General features: G+C 43.3%; 1 protein-coding gene across 2 annotated transcripts in view; it reads right to left on the bottom strand.

The window, feature by feature from the left end:
* Nucleotides 1-14,122, bottom strand: part of osbpl9 (oxysterol binding protein-like 9) — a 110,062-nt gene extending 95,940 nt beyond the window's left edge. For both annotated transcript variants that reach the window (XM_028812447.2, XM_028812446.2), the window contains exon 1: nucleotides 13,979-14,122. In XM_028812447.2, coding sequence (XP_028668280.2) covers nucleotides 13,979-14,089 — 111 coding nt within the window. In that variant the 5' untranslated portion in view covers nucleotides 14,090-14,122. The remainder of the gene's footprint in view (nucleotides 1-13,978) is intronic.
* Nucleotides 14,123-17,025: the final 2,903 nt, after the last annotated feature.

The following is a 17,025-nucleotide window of genomic DNA, read 5'->3' on the forward strand; positions in this document are numbered from 1 at the left end:
AATAAATCACAGATCATCTGCATAATGTGTGGAATTAAACCCCAAGGATGTTCTGCTCAAGCTTTATAACACACTGGGGCCTCATCTGGAGGACTGTGTGTAGTTTTGGTCTACAAACTACAAAAAGGACATAGCAGCACTAGAGAAGGTCCAGAAAACAACAACATTTATTTATTTAGCACATTTTCATACAAATGATGGAGCTCAAAGTGCTTTACATGATGAAGAGAAAAAAGACAAAATGAATAAAAATTAGAATAAGGGAACACTAATTAACATAGAAAAAGAGTAAGGTCCAATGGCCTGGGAGGACAGAAAAAAAAAAAAAAAAAACAAACTCCAGACGGCCGGGGGAAAAAAAATAAAAATTCTGCAGGGGTTCCAGGCCACGAGACCACCCAGCCCCCTCTAGGCATTCTACCTAACCATAAATGACCTCAATCAGTCCTCATGGTAATCGGGGTTCTCATGGAAGAACTTGATGATGACAGTCATGTGGACTTCTGGCCTTTAATCCATCAATGTAGGAGAAAATGAGAAGAGCGACTAGGCTGATTCCAGGGCTACAGGGGATGAGCTATGAAGATAGATTGGAAGAAGCAAAAGAAGATTAAGAGGAGACCTGAGTGAAGTGTGTTTAAAATGATGATGGGAATTAGCCCAGTGGATCAGGACTGTTACATTAAAATAAGTTCAGCAATAACATGAGGACATGGTTAGAAACTTGTTAAGGGTTAATTCTGCACAAAGATTAGGAGGTTTTACAGACACATGTAATAAGTGTAGTAAACAGATTGAACTTAGCAGGACTTTAGGGATCGGCAAACCTAGACTTGATGTTATTTTGGAAGAATTAGGTGGATAGGAGTGAATGGCCTGTTCTCCTGCAGATTATTCCAATGTCTACGCAAACAAACTCATAACAAAACCATGATGAGTCCCTTGACTGCACTGGTGCTAGTGCTTGCTCATTCTGCTTTCCCTCACAGGCAGGCCTCTTCTCGTCAGGCCTCTGAACTCCTTAGCGTGGCTGCCTCAGGCGACTGAAATGCGCTCTGCCGTGAACAGCCACTGTCAAGCTGGAGTGTGCCCTGAACTGCACTTTCAAGTTTCCCCCCACTTTGGATGCGACACAAAGCATGCGACTGCTGGCACACACAGACGGGTAAGTATGACAGACCCTGGTTTACGTGCACATTAAAAATTAATGCTAGCTGGAAACTGAGGCAAAGAATAGACTCACAGCTTTTCCAAATCCAGTAGAAAAATCAACATTTTTATATTGGATGAAAATTAGGACATATTAAGTTGCTTAAACATAAGGCAGGAAGATTCACATATAGAGTGCCACGTGCATCACTATTGTGTATTGGGTAAGGCGTGTCTGACACCCCCTAGTGGACACTCACTAAGGAGGGACAAATGAAGTCAATCTGCAGCCTTGTCTCTATGGAAATAAAAATTAGCATAAATAGACATAAAAGTAAGTAACAGCTTCTGAAGCATTAGATTTAGCATAAATTAGACATGACAAGCAAATAAGATACGTCAAGCAAATAGTTAAAGACATTAGTTATACAGTGATCCCTCGCTATATCGCGCTTCGCCTTTCGCGGCTTCACTCTATCGCGGATTTTATATGTAAGCATATTTAAATATATATAGCGGATTTTTTGCTGGTTCGCGGATTTCTGAGGACAATGGGTCTTTTAATTTCTGGTACATGCTTCCTCAGTTGGTTTGCCCAGTTGATTTCATACAAGGGACGCTATTGGCAGATGGCTGAGAAGCTACCCAGCTTACTTTTCTTTCTCTCTCTCTTGCGCTGACTATCTGTGATCCTGACGTAGGGGGTGTGAGCAGGGGGGCTGTTCGCACACCTAGACGATACGGACGCTCGTCTAAAAATGCTGAAAGATTATCTTCACGTTGCTACCTTCTGTGTGCAGCTTTTAAGTATGCTGCACGGTGCTTCGCATACTTAAAAGCACGAAGGGCACGTATTGATTTTTGACTTTCTCTATCTCTCTCTCTCTGCTCCTGATGAGGGGGTGTGAGCTGCCGCCTTCAACAGCTTTGTGCCGGCGGTGCTTCGCATACTTAAAGCCAAACAGCCCTATTGATTTGTTTGCTCCTTTGAAGAGGAAGATATGTTTGCATTCTTTTAATTGTGAGACTGAACTGTCATCTCTGTCTTGTCATGGAGCACAGTTTAAACTTTTGAAAAAGAGACAAATGTTTGTTTGCAGTGTTTGAATAATGTTCCTGTCTCTCTAGAACCTCTGTGTTTCTGCGCAAATCTGTGACCCAAGCATGACAATATAAAAATAACCATATAAACATATGGTTTCTACTTCGCGGATTTTCTTATTCCGCGGGTGGCTCTGGAGCGGAACCCCCGCGATGGAGAGGGATTACTGTATTGCATTTTCTAGTTAAGCTTGAAGGAAATTCACCAATATTGGGAAAGGAAGGATAGAACAGGAAGAGAATGACGTATAGAAACTACTCGAGGACAAAAAGAAAGGGGAATAAGAAGAACACCAGTTGAATGATACCAATGACAAAATGCAGAAAAATGGTCATGGTAGGCACGTGAGAAACCAGCTGGAATAGTGAGTCAGCAGAAACAGCAAAGGCACGGTTACAAGGTCAAGATGATGTAATGTATGGAAAATAAAGTCAGTGTATTCATGTATTAGCAGAAATAAACATAGAAAAATATACAAGCATTAACCTTAGTGCAGATATTAATGCAAGTCAGGCCTGCCAAGCAAATGGTTAAATAAAGGCACATGCCATATTTCTTTTTAATTAAAAGCTTCTTTAAGCCACCAAACATAAAATAGCTTGAAGGCCTAAGAAAGGAAATGATAAGAGAAAGCCCAAAAATGGAAGAAGGAACCTCTGCCCAGCCAAAGCCAATAAAAACAGAAAATAAAGATGAACAATAGACAGTAAAAATACCGGAGGCCAGCTGCAGGGGGAAGTCAGGAGATAATAATAATGGTTCCCATGAGAACTCGAGGTACTGGCTGGACAGGGTTAGAGGGGAGTCAGAGAAATCAGCAAATGAGCTAATTTGAGCGAGGTCGGAGTGATAAGAAATTTCTATATAAAAGTTTTGAGTTCTGAACTGTTCAGGGCTCAGTCCGATTTGGCCGAATTGGGTTGAGTCCGGGTTATCGATTTATTGCAATAAAGCTATAAACTCTGTTTGCCTATCCTCCGAGTCCTAATAGCCTTCATTTCAGGTAAAAAGCTTTTTGGTGACAATTTTTCGCCACTACATCTCTTCTCTGCAGTGTCAGGTATCATTCGGCCATGTTTTAACAGTGAGATTTATATCTTACTTTCACACAAAGGTGCCGTCAGGCTCGTGTCACCTGCCTGTACAGTTTAGATTTGCTCAGATAGCCTACTTGTTCAAAGCGTCAGGTTATTACCTTTATTACATATCCTATTGTTCCGGATCACTTGAAGACATTCACTGTAAAGCTGCCATTAAACAAATACTCTTTGAAATGTATTTTGAGAATAACTGAGGCATGCTGCTTTATAACCCTCCCATTTGTTGATAAACGTGGTGTCCTCTCTCCCCCACACATTAAAAACATATGCAAAAAACCTGGGGGTGATTTTTGATTCTTTCCTGTTTTCGACCAACAGATAGAAACTACCCTCGACCACAGTACATTCATCATCTCAGAAACACGGCCAAAGATCAAGAGCTCCATGTCTGCCCAAGACCAGCAGACTGTCCTCCATGCCATATCATGTCATTCTCCATATCTTGGAGTCTGTCAGCCTTCCCTCTCTCGTCTTCAGCTGCTTTACAAATGTAGCTGCCAGGTTGTTAACAGGTTCCCGCAACTAGGAACACACTACTTGTATCTTGGCCTCTCTTCACTGGCTGCCCATCAGGTTCAGGATAATATTTAAAGTACTAAATAATCTTGGATCCTCCATATATTTCAGATCTCCTCGTGCAATATTCTTCCTCAAGGACACTTGGATCATGTTCCCAATTTCTCTTATCAGTGCCAGTATCATAAGAAAAGGTGGCCGAGTCACAACTGCTTCAAAAGGTCCTGACATTTAAAACCCATTTAAAGATTGTGGACAGCTGAGCGCACCAGTGACCACCCAAACCCCAATTTAGATAAAACCAGTTTAAGTGCACTAAACACAGATCCTACCACGCTATCTTGTTCCCTTCCCAGGTGAGCTTTGTCCACTTCCACCCGAGTGAAGGTAGGCGGCCCCTTTTAGGCTGCACCTGGGTGTACCCCAGGTGGCACACTGGTGAGGTCTGGAAGCACCCCCAGGTGTGGTGAAAGCCCCACAAAAGTAGGGCTCTGCAGCTCTCCTTACACCCCCTGGTGGTGACCAAACACCCCGACAGGTCGGAGATTCCAAACTTCCAGCCCATGGTGCTGCTGTAGCCAGTCAGGGGACTTCCCCCTGCCATTTCCAGGGCAGTTAATACCCCATGCAAGGACTCCATCATGAAGGTGTCCCAGCCAGGTAAGAGCCCTGGCCGTCCTTTGCGAGATGCTTCCTTTTTCTTTGCCATTTGGACACAACGAAGAACGTTTTGCTTTGCATTTGGCCGAGATGTCGTGATGTTCTTTTAAGGTTTGGGATGTGCAGAGCACATTGTATCGTCTTTGTTTGTGTAGGTTTATTCAGTATTTTTACATCAGAGTTTTATTTTTGTTTTACTTTTGATAAAGGGGGTGAGACACAGTATAGCAGTCGGGTGAAAAATTGTGTTTCATGGTGTAAAGAAAACTATCTGCACCCTAACATCAGGAAAACTAAGGAACTGCTTATTGACATTCACTGCACCAAAAGAGCCTCCATGTCTGGTCACTATTCACAGAATGGATGTAGAGGTGGTCCACTCCTACAAGTACTTGGGGGTCCATGTTAATGACGGGTTGGACTGGTCCCATAACACAGAGGAAACAGAAGGGCAGAGCAGACTTTCGCTTTTCCTTAGGAGGCTGTGGTCCTTTAATGTGGCAAGTGACATCCTTCACATCTTCTATAACTATGCGATGGCCAGCGTGGTGTGGTGTGCTGGACTGGTAACATCACTTCACGAGAGGCCCACCGAATCAACAGGCTAATTACAAGGGCAGGCCGAGTTACAGGACGCACTCTGGACCCCCTGAAGGTCGTAGCAAAGGGGAAAATTAAAATAAAACTGAGTGTCGTTATGAACAACACCACACATGTTGTTTCTCACACAGCAACATGGAGGACTTCAGCAGAAGTGCATCAAGAAACGGGATGGGGGTCCTTTATACAATACGCCTGTAGGGCACCTCCCCAGCTGGGACAGGGACAGCCAACTCAGAACTTTTCTTTGTTTTGAATTTTTCTGGCTTTATGGTCAATCTGTTGCACAAGTATAAAATAAATCTACCCATTTATGTATTTATTTATAGAGCTTATGTAAAGTCATATTTCTCCCTGGGGACAAATACAGTTCTAAACTAAGTTCTGAAAGTTCTTTGGTGCAGCGGTTTGTGGTTTTAAATGTAATTTATAAATACATTTATTTTTCTGTACAGCGGCTCTAGGAAAAAAAAATAATTTCAAATAGTTTTGTGCATAACATTCAGCATGAAGGGATACCATGGAGCGCCTCCTCTTCAGGGGCTACAAATAAAAATATTTTAGATAGCACTTTGACGCCATTAACACAACAGAGCTCCACCTGCCCATCCTTTGTAATGACCTCAACTTAAATGTAAGAGCAGAAAATGAAAGACCATGAGACAAATTACAAGAAACTCAGACAAGACGGTAAAGGGGAGTTTATGAGTCGGAAATTCTAAGTGAATAACAAGTCGGACAATTCACAGAAAACAAAGTCACCAAAACAACGAGGTCGCTGTACGTGTGGCACGCACACGGAACGCAAGTGGTGCATGCAAACAACTCCATGACATATAAAATGACGTCCCGCAAGTTCAAGTCGGAACACATTGCACACACTGGGGACACGTGCGTCAACTAAAGGACACACAATGCAAGTGCAAAAAAGCAGACAACTACCTACGCAAACTTACACTCCGCTCGCTAAGGTAAGTCATACACACCGTTTGACCACGGAAAACAACATGATCCTCGGCTCAGCATTGGGCATGACAAGATGGAGAGACACTGCGAAACGAAAAGTGCAGCCTGAATTTAACACAGAAACTGGAAGAATACACGCTTTACAACACATTCACAGGATCAGCAGCAGCTCCATATGTTTTGCACCCATGAGCCGCATACGCGATCAAATGAATAGAGGATGAAAAACATCAAACAGCAGACAATAGAACATGACGTCAGCCTGTTTCTTGTACCATGTACCCAGGAAGACTTGCCAGTTGTCACATATACAGCTTTCCGCAACAAAAACGAGAGCTGAAGGACAAGAATGTAGTAGTAATGAGATTTTGGGTTTGTAAGCCAATGAGCCAATCAGAGGGCTATGCAAGCTAGTGAACCAATCAGAATAAGCATAACTTCAGCACGGTTATGCAAATTCAGTTACCTATAAGAATGACTCTCCGTCTCTGTTCCGTGACCATTTGCGGACTCCTCTGCTGACTGCTGTTAACAGGGTGCTCCCAATTCATGAAGAGGAATTAAAAACGAATGAAGAAGCTTCCTTCTGCCCGGTTCTTCGGGTTGATTGATTAGTTAAATGCTCACAGAGGTCCTAGCGGAGGACAACATTTCTTTCTTTAATATATTCCAGTTTTATTTATTCCTCCACAAGAGTTGGCACTCGTAAACCTTGTGCTTTTACAGTGTAACAAGGGGGGCTCCGCCCGCTGCTTGCTTCGCTCGCCTACCCCCGGCGTTGGGTATCCTGAAATACATTAGTCGAGCTCGTTCGTTTTGAACCCGTGCCTAGTTTGCTTCCGCAGTTTCAGACGCGCGTTGTAGGCGCCTGCATTCATTGATCTTATCCAGGTGGGCTCGTGTTTGTATCATTGAGCTGTATTGTGTTTGCATTCGGTGTAAAGCGTTCAGCGGTTTGTACAATCCCAAGCAGCACATTACTCCTAACTTCACTCTGCAGTAGTGCCACTCACAATATGGCGGTGACACCTGCGCCTTCTGCAGTAGTGCCACTCACAATATGGCGGCAACGCCTGTGCCTTCACTCATTGTGGACCTGTGGGGCCTCCGTAGCCTCTTCCGTTTGAATCTGGGCTGCAGCGAAGAATCCTCTTTTTTGTGTGGCTGTGTCGGTAGTCGTTAGCTATGGGCGTGTTGTTGCTTCATTTCTCATCCACGTCAGTTGAGCTCTTTCGTTTTTGGGCCGTGACTCCTTCGTGCGTGGAAACGACTTTGCTTGCGGTTTATGAGACGTGCGCTGTACACGCCTGCGCAGTATGTCTCATGGTCCCATTGCCGTGTACCTGCATCCATGCCATTCTGTTTACCATTCTCGGTTAGTAATATGGATGTGGCAACTTTTGATTGTTTTATAGGAGATGAGAAAATATTGGCCATTAAAAACATTACACAAGCTAAACGCTGCCAAAGGTATACAGCTGGCAAGTTATTCAATTGTTTTGCCTGTTCCTAGACAGAAATGAGGAACTGCATGGTTTTATTTAAAACCTTTCATCATTTATAAGAACATTCCATATTTCTAAATGCTTTTGTTTACTAGAGAGGACTGTGGAACAGCAATGCAGGTTGTGCCTTCTGCCTCTTTAAATGAAGCACAGGACCCAAGTGAGGACTGTCAGCATCGCAACATAAAAACACAAAACACTAAATTCAGAGTGCTCCAGTTCAGCAGAATGCTACCCTACTATTATGGACTGCATCTAAATTGACTCGCACTCCTTGTTCACAGTGGCAGTGAGAATACCAACAGCAGCTGCCTCAGTCCACCTTTTTGAGCAGGTGTTTAGTCATGGAGGGGCGATAATGTGGCTAAAAGAAGTGATAAAATCCTGCTGTACTTTTCCACAAGTGCAATGATTTGGTAATAAAGAAGGATTGTTAAAATATCTTATATATAAATGACTACATGTGGACGTGAGTGAGTGTGTGTGTCTGTCCGTCTGTCTGGCCCAGAAATGGGAAGCTCCAGCATGAAGCTCAAAAGAAAGCGACTGTCTCCAAAGTGAAACCGCCGCCGCTAATACACAAGCGGGGCGAACACATCAGCAAAACGAAACCTCTGAGGAGACAGAGACTCGCTTAGCTGCTGATAAACAGAGGCGAACACATCGGTAAAACGAAACCTCCGGGGAGAGAGAAACTTGCTTAACCACTGACAGACAAGCGGGGCGAGCACATCGGCAAAACGAAACCTCTGAGGAGACAGAGAGACTCGCTTAGCCACTGATAGACAACGGAGGCGAACACATTGGTAAAACAAAACCTCCAAGGAGAAACTCGCTTAGCCATTAATACACAAGCAGGACGAGCACATTGGCAAAACGAAACCTCAGAGGAGAGAGAAACTTGCTTAACCACTGACAGACAACAGAGGCGAACACATCGGTAAAATGAAACCTCCGGGGAGAGAGAAACTTGCTTAACCACTGACAGACAAGCGGGGCAAGCACATCAGCAAAACAAAACCTCAAAAGGAGACAGAGAGACTCGCTTAGCTGCTGATAGATATTGGAGGCGAACACATAGGCAAAACGAAACCGCTAAGGAAAGAATCTCACTAAACCGTAAATGCACAACCAATGTGATTGACTGATTGAAGAGCCAGAATCCATGGCTTCTAGGAGCCTGGTCTTTTTATGGCACGGGCTTATACAGCTAATTAAGTTATAAATATGCAAAAATCACAGTACAAGTCAAAAGTCTGGGCACAACTAGAAATGTCCTTGTTTTTGATCAAAGTTGATACCCTTTATTTAGCAAGACACTTATTAAATTGAGGTTTCTCCAATTACCAGTTAGCATGTAGACATGAGGGCAGCACGGTGGCGCAGTGGTAGCGCTGCTGCCTCGCAGTTAGGAGACCTGGGTTCGCTTCCCGGGTCCTCCCTGCGTGGAGTTTGCATGTTCTCCCCGTGTCTGCGTGGGTTTCCTCCGGGCGCTCCAGTTTCCTCCCACAGTCCAAAGACATGCAGGTTAGGTGGATTGGCGATTCTAAACTGGCCCTAGTGTGTGCTTGGTGTGTGGGTGTGTTTGTGTGTCCTGCGGTGGGTTGGCACCCTGCCTGGGATTAGTTCCTGCCTTGTGCCCTGTGTTGGCTGGGATTGGCTCCAGCAGACCCCCGTGACCCTGTGTTCGGATTCAGCGGGCTGGAAAATGGATGGATGGATGTAGACATGACTAATGAAGGAAAAGTAAAGGGAGACAGACATTAGGACACTGAAGGAATGGCTGCTGAAAATGAAATTTTGCAGTCGTGCGTGAATAATAAATTAATAATCAGTCGTTTCAAGTAGTAACAGCCATTAGCAACACTAGCAATGTGTCTTGCTAAATTAATTTAACAGCATCTTGTTATTTGATAAAGAAATGCATCAATTTCTGTCAAAAACATGAAATTGTGTGTCCAGGCTTTTGACGGCTACTCTTTGTGCAGAAGTTATTTTAAAATGAGAGCAGATTATGTAGCTGCATTACTTGAAGTGGCACAGCCTTTCAAATGCATCACCTTTCAATACATTTATCGTATTTGTAGAGCACACTCGTGCACAGTCAAGTCAAGGTGGGGAGCCTGCACTGGTACAGCGTGTTGCCGCACTCATTACACAACCAAACAGCTCAGGATCCCGGTTGGCAACCCCCCCAGGCAGACAGGAGGTCCAGTGCCACCCTCCGGAAATGACCCTCTATCTGCTGCAGCCGGGTGTTATGTGAGCGACCTCTTGGCCTGGTCCAGCCACTCGGATGCCCAACAATGAGGGTCCTGTGAGCTGATCACCCTCGAGGAAACACGCCACATGGCCATAATGGATGCTCCCTCACAATGCAGATAATGGGCATCATTTGGGACTCCATGAGCAACACAAAGTCAAACCAACGGGAACCAAGCACTCTCTAAAGACACACAGTACCAAAGGAGTCCAATCTTCATCTCAGGTCACTGGATAGCGTCCATGTCTCACAACCATATAGCAAGACAGGAAGCACCGGGACTCTAAAGACTTGGACCTTCGTCCTTTTGCACAGATATCGACAGCGCCACACACCCCTTTCCAGCGACCTCATGACCCCCCATGCTCTCCCAATCCGTCTACTGACTTCATAGGAAGAGTCACCAGAGACATGAATGTCACTGCCAAGGTAAGTAATCATCTTTCAATACATTTACTGTATTTGTAGAGCACACTCACGCACAGGATGAGGCTCAAAAGAATCTGTGGAAAATCGATAGTACTTATCCAAACAACTTTAACCTAAACCAATCATTTACAATCCCATTGCTATTACTTCTTATTAAGAATAATTCCTTCTGACAAAGACTGTCCTCCGCTGCTCTTTTCAATCTACAAGCTTCCATTAGGCGAGAATATCTTAAAACACAAGGAGAGCTGCCACAACTATGCAGATGACACACAGCTTTACTTATCGACAGCACCTGATGACTTTGATGCTTTTGGCTCTATGATCCACTGTCTTCGTAGCAATTCCAAGTGGATAAGTAGCAACTTTCTCAAACTAAGAAAAACTTAATGATTAGCAAAAATGGAAACAGCAAGGATATTAGAAATAAACTTGATTCCTTTCAGTTTAAAAGTCAAGGAGGAGATAAAGAATTTAGAGGTACTCATGGACTCTGCCTGTGACGAAGTGGGTGCCGCTCCATGCTCCCATCTTCCTTCTAGGAGCCCTCGAACCCAACACTGTCGGTAATGTCACCAATGAGCTGGACAGTGAGGCACAACAACGAAGCAAGGGGATGGTGCAAAAAACAAATAGTGCAATGCATCAAAGTTCCATAAATAAATAATCCAATAAAACGAGTGAACTGGTGGAGGTTAAAATCCAATAGAAAAAATCCTTTTAAGACCGACGTTAAAACAATGGCTGGAAGCAGTCTTTTAAAACAAAGCCTGATGCCTTCTTTTAATGGCGACTCCCCTGCTTCTCCCATCCAGCCTATGCACCAGGGGAGTCACCCTACATGCAGCTGACCTTCATTTGTCTGGTCTGGTGGCCTTACCGATCCCTGGCTCTGGTTCTGCTCACCCAGACTGAGACTTGGGAAGTGGAAGCCCCAGCGTGAGTGTCCTGGTCGCTGGGGAGCCCAAGTCCCTCACTCCCGCTGCGGCGAGCCAACCTTCTCCCGGTCACTTCTGCTCCAAACAAGCGCTCAGCAGGAGCGACCACTACCGTCGGCCCTCGGGTGCCGGCCAAACACCCCACTCAGGCTCTCCTCTCCCCGAATTCACCCGGGAAACGCTCCGGCCACACTATCACGCCCCCGCTCTAATCCGCGAGTGTGACGATTATTTTAAAAAGTGGCCCCGTTGACTTGAGCTGTGGACCCGCTACACCACGCCGCCCTACACTTCAAATTGCACATTAACCAGATTACTAGGACTGTGTTCCTTCGCTTAAGAAATACTGCACAAGTTAGACCCCTTATAGCATTACAAGCCCCTAAAAAGAATGAATCCATGCTTTTGTTTTTAGTCGTTTTTAAATTACTGTATGCACTCCTAACAGGACTACCTAGGAAAGACATCAATCAGTTGCAATTAGCGCAGAATGCTGCAGCAAAAATCACAACTAGAAAAATAAAATCTGAGCACATTTCACCAGTTTTAGCGACCTGTGTCGTTTAGAATTGACTTTAAAATACTACTAATGGTGTATAAAGCCTTAAATATGGTGGTCTGCTTACAACTCCAAGAACCAAACTTAAAAGAAGTGGTGAGGTGGCCTTTTGCTGTTATGCACTTAAAATCTGGAATACTTTACCAATAGAGATATGCTAGGCTTAAACTGTGGAGCATTTTAAATAAACTGCTAAAAACCCCATTATTTTAATTTGTCTATTTCATAACTACAGATTTGCAACTTGTACTAATCTTTGCCTTCCTGCTTTCTTTTCTGGTTCTTCTGTGGTGGTGGTTTGCAGCCCACCACCAGATCAAGGCACTGTGCAGCCACCAGTGATGCTGGAATGAAGGCGGGTGCCTCAGCTGTTCACGAGACCCAATGACTTGAATCCCCTAAAACAAAGCCTGGAAATAAAGATGAATGACTTAAGAACATTTATGTTGGGTAGAATGACCAATGGGGGCTGGGTGGTCTTTTGGATTTGGAACCCCTGCAGATTTTTTTTTTTTTTTTTAAATGAGGTTTTTCTGTCCTCCTGGCCATCTGAGCTTATCACTGGACTCGTCTTTAAGAACTTACATTATGATATTATATATAAGGACGCTACCCATCTACTAATTATATATCTGTGTTTTATAAAAGCATATAGATTTTTTTCTTTGTTACTTATTGATTTCCTTACCAAATCTTATTTGTCTTTTGTTTCCTTAGAACATCCTGTAAAAGCTACATTGTTTGTATAAAAATGTACTACATAAAATAAATGTTGCTGTTGATAGGTTAGTATACATTAGACAAGATAATAATGAGATGAACTGCAGATAGTGGGCAAAGTGTCAGCGCTTATTTAATTTTTTATTTTTAAAAAACTTGCGTCTTCTCAACTAGGACTCTACTCGCTTGATTAAACCCAGTTACTTGATTCACTTGAAAGTAATCTTTACAATTTAAGGCTGGATCTGAAACTTTAAGGTTAGAACCTGAAGCTTACATAAGACTTGCATATGAAGGACTTTGTCCCATCCCTGCTATGTTGCTTAAGAAAAACCAAAATAACCAACAGATAAATTTCCACTATCCCACAGGAGTACTCTCCTCTTATCTGTGCTCCGACTTCTACCGATTAACTAATTTGATATGTAAAATTTTTTAAGATACCTCTAACGCCAGTAGAATCTACTTTCAGAATGAATTTACAATGTGTAATGTTAGTGAAATCAAAGTAAATTATATCAAACGTATAACTTTGATTTACATTTGCGTAACGGATTGGTTTTAGTATACTCTTCCCATAAAACAATTCTTTTATTTAGGGTACTACTTTTAATACAGGTTCTCTTTATTTATTACAAGCATATAAAAGGTTATTTACAAACGTTTAGCTTCCAGTGTTACATTTTGGCTGCTTTCAGACCCACAAGGAATTAGGCTCGCCATGTCAACGTTTCATGGTGAACACCACACATACAACACCTGTGCCCTGAATGAAATGCATTTATTTAAAGTCCATTACAAAACTTAAAGCGTGTTTAGCCTTTCATAAGTCTTTGATGTTCACATGCCTTGCCGTTCATGACTCACAAATTGTCTGAAAGTTTCTGACAGTCTGCTAATTGAATTTTGTATATTTTGTATACAAATAAAGTCCGCTGCTTTGACATTGAGACCCGACAGCCCCACGGCTTTCCTTCGTTTGTTCGGGGCCTGTGTGTCAAACTTCTAAAGTGCCACCTTCTGACCACGCCCGCTCTCAAACAACGTTGGCTTCCTGAAACAAAGCAGTCATAAATTGAAAGTCACCTCAGAAGCACGTCACTAAACACCTGTGTTGGTCCACCACACCACTGTCCACAAGAATCAGCTCCACTTCACCTCTCACTCACTCGCACTCACACACAGAAGCAATCAAGAAACAGCCTGTCCACATCCAATTTTGTTGAGCCACGACTCGACCGGCCACGCCCACCTCTCTCAACTATTGGCCGCAGCAAGATCGCTCCGCAAAGCAATTGGCCCCTTCAAGCCGTCAAGCACAGCTTCCCCCGCCTCCCTCCGCGTGCCTGCCCCGATTCCCAACTCCTGGCAAAGGGCCTCTCCGCAGTTAGCCCGAGCTCCAAAACGCACTTTAGACAGCAGTACCCAGTCCTCCCCTAACGCATCTTCCTGATGCCTGCAAGCTTTTTACCGTGTAGTAGGAAAGAAGGCCCGCGTTGTAATCCAAAACGAACCACCGGTACTGCCAGCCCTTCATGACGTTAGTCCATTTGCTGAGTGGCCCTTCCATGATGGACGCCATCTTTAAAAAAAAATTCGCTCCGCCGTGGAGGGGCGGGCGCGGGATACAGCCTTGGCGTGATGATGTCATGGCGCATGTCTGCCGTGGGCGTGGCTTGATTTGATCCGCTTACTTCTTCATTTCGCCGGAGCTTCGTCTTATAATAAATGTTTGTGCTTCTTGTTCCACTTGAAGTATTCATTGAGGTGGGTTTCGTATGTTTTCTGTAGGCCTACTAATTCAAGCTTGCGGAGATCAGGAGTATGTTTTGACAGCATTAGGTGAAACGCAGAATCGAAGCCTTTGGGGCGTAATCCAGCGTGTATGTGCTTGGGAAGTGGGAGGAATCTGGAGTGTACGAGAAAATGACAGTTAATTAAAGTTAACACACTTGAGTAGTGTGTTGTAAACAAGAAGAAAGCTCGCTGTCAATTTAGCCAGTCGGATTGGACTCAGTGAGGCTGTAAGGTATCATCGTTGAACGTAAGGGTTCCTCCATCATTCGAAACAACAATACGCGTACTCAGTGGTAACCGCGTTATGGTAAACGAGTTGTGGTCAGTATGTGTCACCCATGTGTTTTAGGTATGTTATGTACAGTGCCGTCAAAAGTATCTGCCCCCTTGCAGATATTCGTCTGTTTTTGCTTATTCACAGCACCTGATTGTTTCTGATCACCAAATTTAGTAGAATACAGAAGGCAACCTGGGCAAGCACAATGCACAGTTTTATAAATGATGATTTCATTAATTGAAGGACCTGCATCACTCGTGAAAAAGTAATTGTCCCCTTAGCCACTCAATTAACCAATGAACCAAACTGAAATGATAACGGGTTAAATTAAACTAGACACACCCAAGCCTGATTGCTGCCTGCCCTCTTGAATCTTCCATGGAACCTTCCCAGCAATGTGAAGTTGGCACACCGTGTCTTGATCAAAAGAAATTCCTGAAGACCTGAAAAGAAAGATACTGAAACATGCTGGAGTCTTGGCTGGACTATTGCAATTCACGGGGAGAACATGCAAACTCCACGCAGGGAGGACCCGGGAAGCAAACCCAGGTCTCAAGGTCTCCCAACTGTGAGGCAGCAGCGCTACCCTCTGCACCACCATGTCATCCATTTTTTAACTTGCACTGTGTTTTTATCACTCTTTAATTAATATTGTTATTATCAGTATGCTGCTGCTGGAGTATGTGAATTTCCCCTTGGGGATTAATAAAGTATCTATCTATTAGGTTTAGTTACTTTTGTACATGGGTGATATTGGTGTTGAACATTTTTCCTTCAATTAATCAAATTATCATTGTATAAGATGCAAGTGGCCTGAGGTCATTTTCTGTATTCTGCTAAACTAGGGGGCTCTGCCCCCTGCTCGCTTCGCTCGCCAACCCCTGGTGTTGGGAATGACAAAGAGCGTGATGTATGAATGAGATGTAGAATAGTGTGAAGGTGTAGATGATGCAAATAGAAAGCAAACAATAAAGTGTGTGGCACAGTGTTACGGTTTATTGGAAAATTTCTTTGTAAACACCGTTTAAGTGTAAAAGGTAATTCCAGGTCAGAACTTGTAATGTCAATGAAGATGGTTATTGTTGTGATCAGAGTCAAGTTTGTCAGAGCTTAGAAAGAGTTGTGTCTTTCCAGGAAGTAATGGAATGACTTGGGTATTTATGTTTTACACATTAATATTTTTTGGACATAATATAGTGCGTTGTGTTAAAAGGGGCATTTGGTCTAATGAGATTGCTGTTCCAAATCTGTCTGTAACTAAGTCGTCGCAGATAAAGGCTTGAGGAATTGTAATAATATCTGGGTGAAGTCCATCTGTATTGGTGAGTGTACCATCTCCCAGTTGTAATAAGCAATTGTTATGATTTGGTTCTGGACATCGTATCTTTTTTACTAACTGTTTCTTTTGAAAGCAATGCCAATTGTCTGCGTATTTTAAGGTGCACTGAACAATAGCTGAGCGCATGGCATGTGGAAGAATAGCTAAGCACTGTCTAAAATCTCCTCCTCATAAAAGTACCTTTCCTCCAAAGCGAATATTATTATTCATAAACGTTTGTAGAAGTTTATGAATGGTGTTGAGTAAGTGACTGGATGCCATTGTACATTCATCAATAATTAATATTTTTGCAAGACGGATGTCACGTGCAGTGCCACCGTTAATGTTCATAGTGGATACCGATTTGTAGGATCTAATGCAGTTCATAAAGATTTCACTTTCAGGTACATCGTCAGTTATAAGCTTCTGTAGATATTCAGTATATGAATGTAAAGGAGGCAGTCTAATTTGACCCTTTTGACAACAACGTGTAAATGTATTACTTGTATTGCCAGTTGTTTCTTCAGGGAAGTGAACTGAATGACAATGATTGCAAATGACATTCATTAATCCGAATGAATTTTCCTGGTGTATGTTTTGCTTGTGCCGTTTGAGAGGTGCGTTGTTGCATATGTATTATTTGGGACGTGTTGTTTTGGAGCTGTAATCGATTTGCCTGTGCTGTGTGAGAAGCCCGTTGTAGCCTTCCTTGCCGTTAACGTATGTCTGAGACGGGAGGTGTTTCGTTTTGAATCCGTGCCTGTTGCGATGCAGCACTTTGATTGATAGATTGCGTAATGTGGATCTAGGATGTAGATTTGTGCATATTTGCGTTGTTGATTTGTTTCAGGGTGCACTGTTCCAATGCGATGCAGTATTTGTGCACATATGCGAAAGCAGTATGGGCCATTGCCTTTTGGTGGCCTGATATTTACTCCGGTAGATGCAAAAGCAAATGAACTATTGTAGGATCTAATGCAGTTCCTAAAGTTTTTACTTTTAGGTACATCGTTAGTTAGAAGCTTTAGTTGAGCTTTGCGTTTTTAGAGCCGAGACATTTTTTCTTTTAGAAATATGGATAAGTAATAAGGAGTATTGCACTCACTGTTAATATGGAGCCTTTTCT

This window comes from Erpetoichthys calabaricus, chromosome 10 (assembly GCF_900747795.2).
Source record: "Erpetoichthys calabaricus chromosome 10, fErpCal1.3, whole genome shotgun sequence".
Lineage (NCBI taxonomy): Eukaryota > Metazoa > Chordata > Cladistia > Polypteriformes > Polypteridae > Erpetoichthys > Erpetoichthys calabaricus.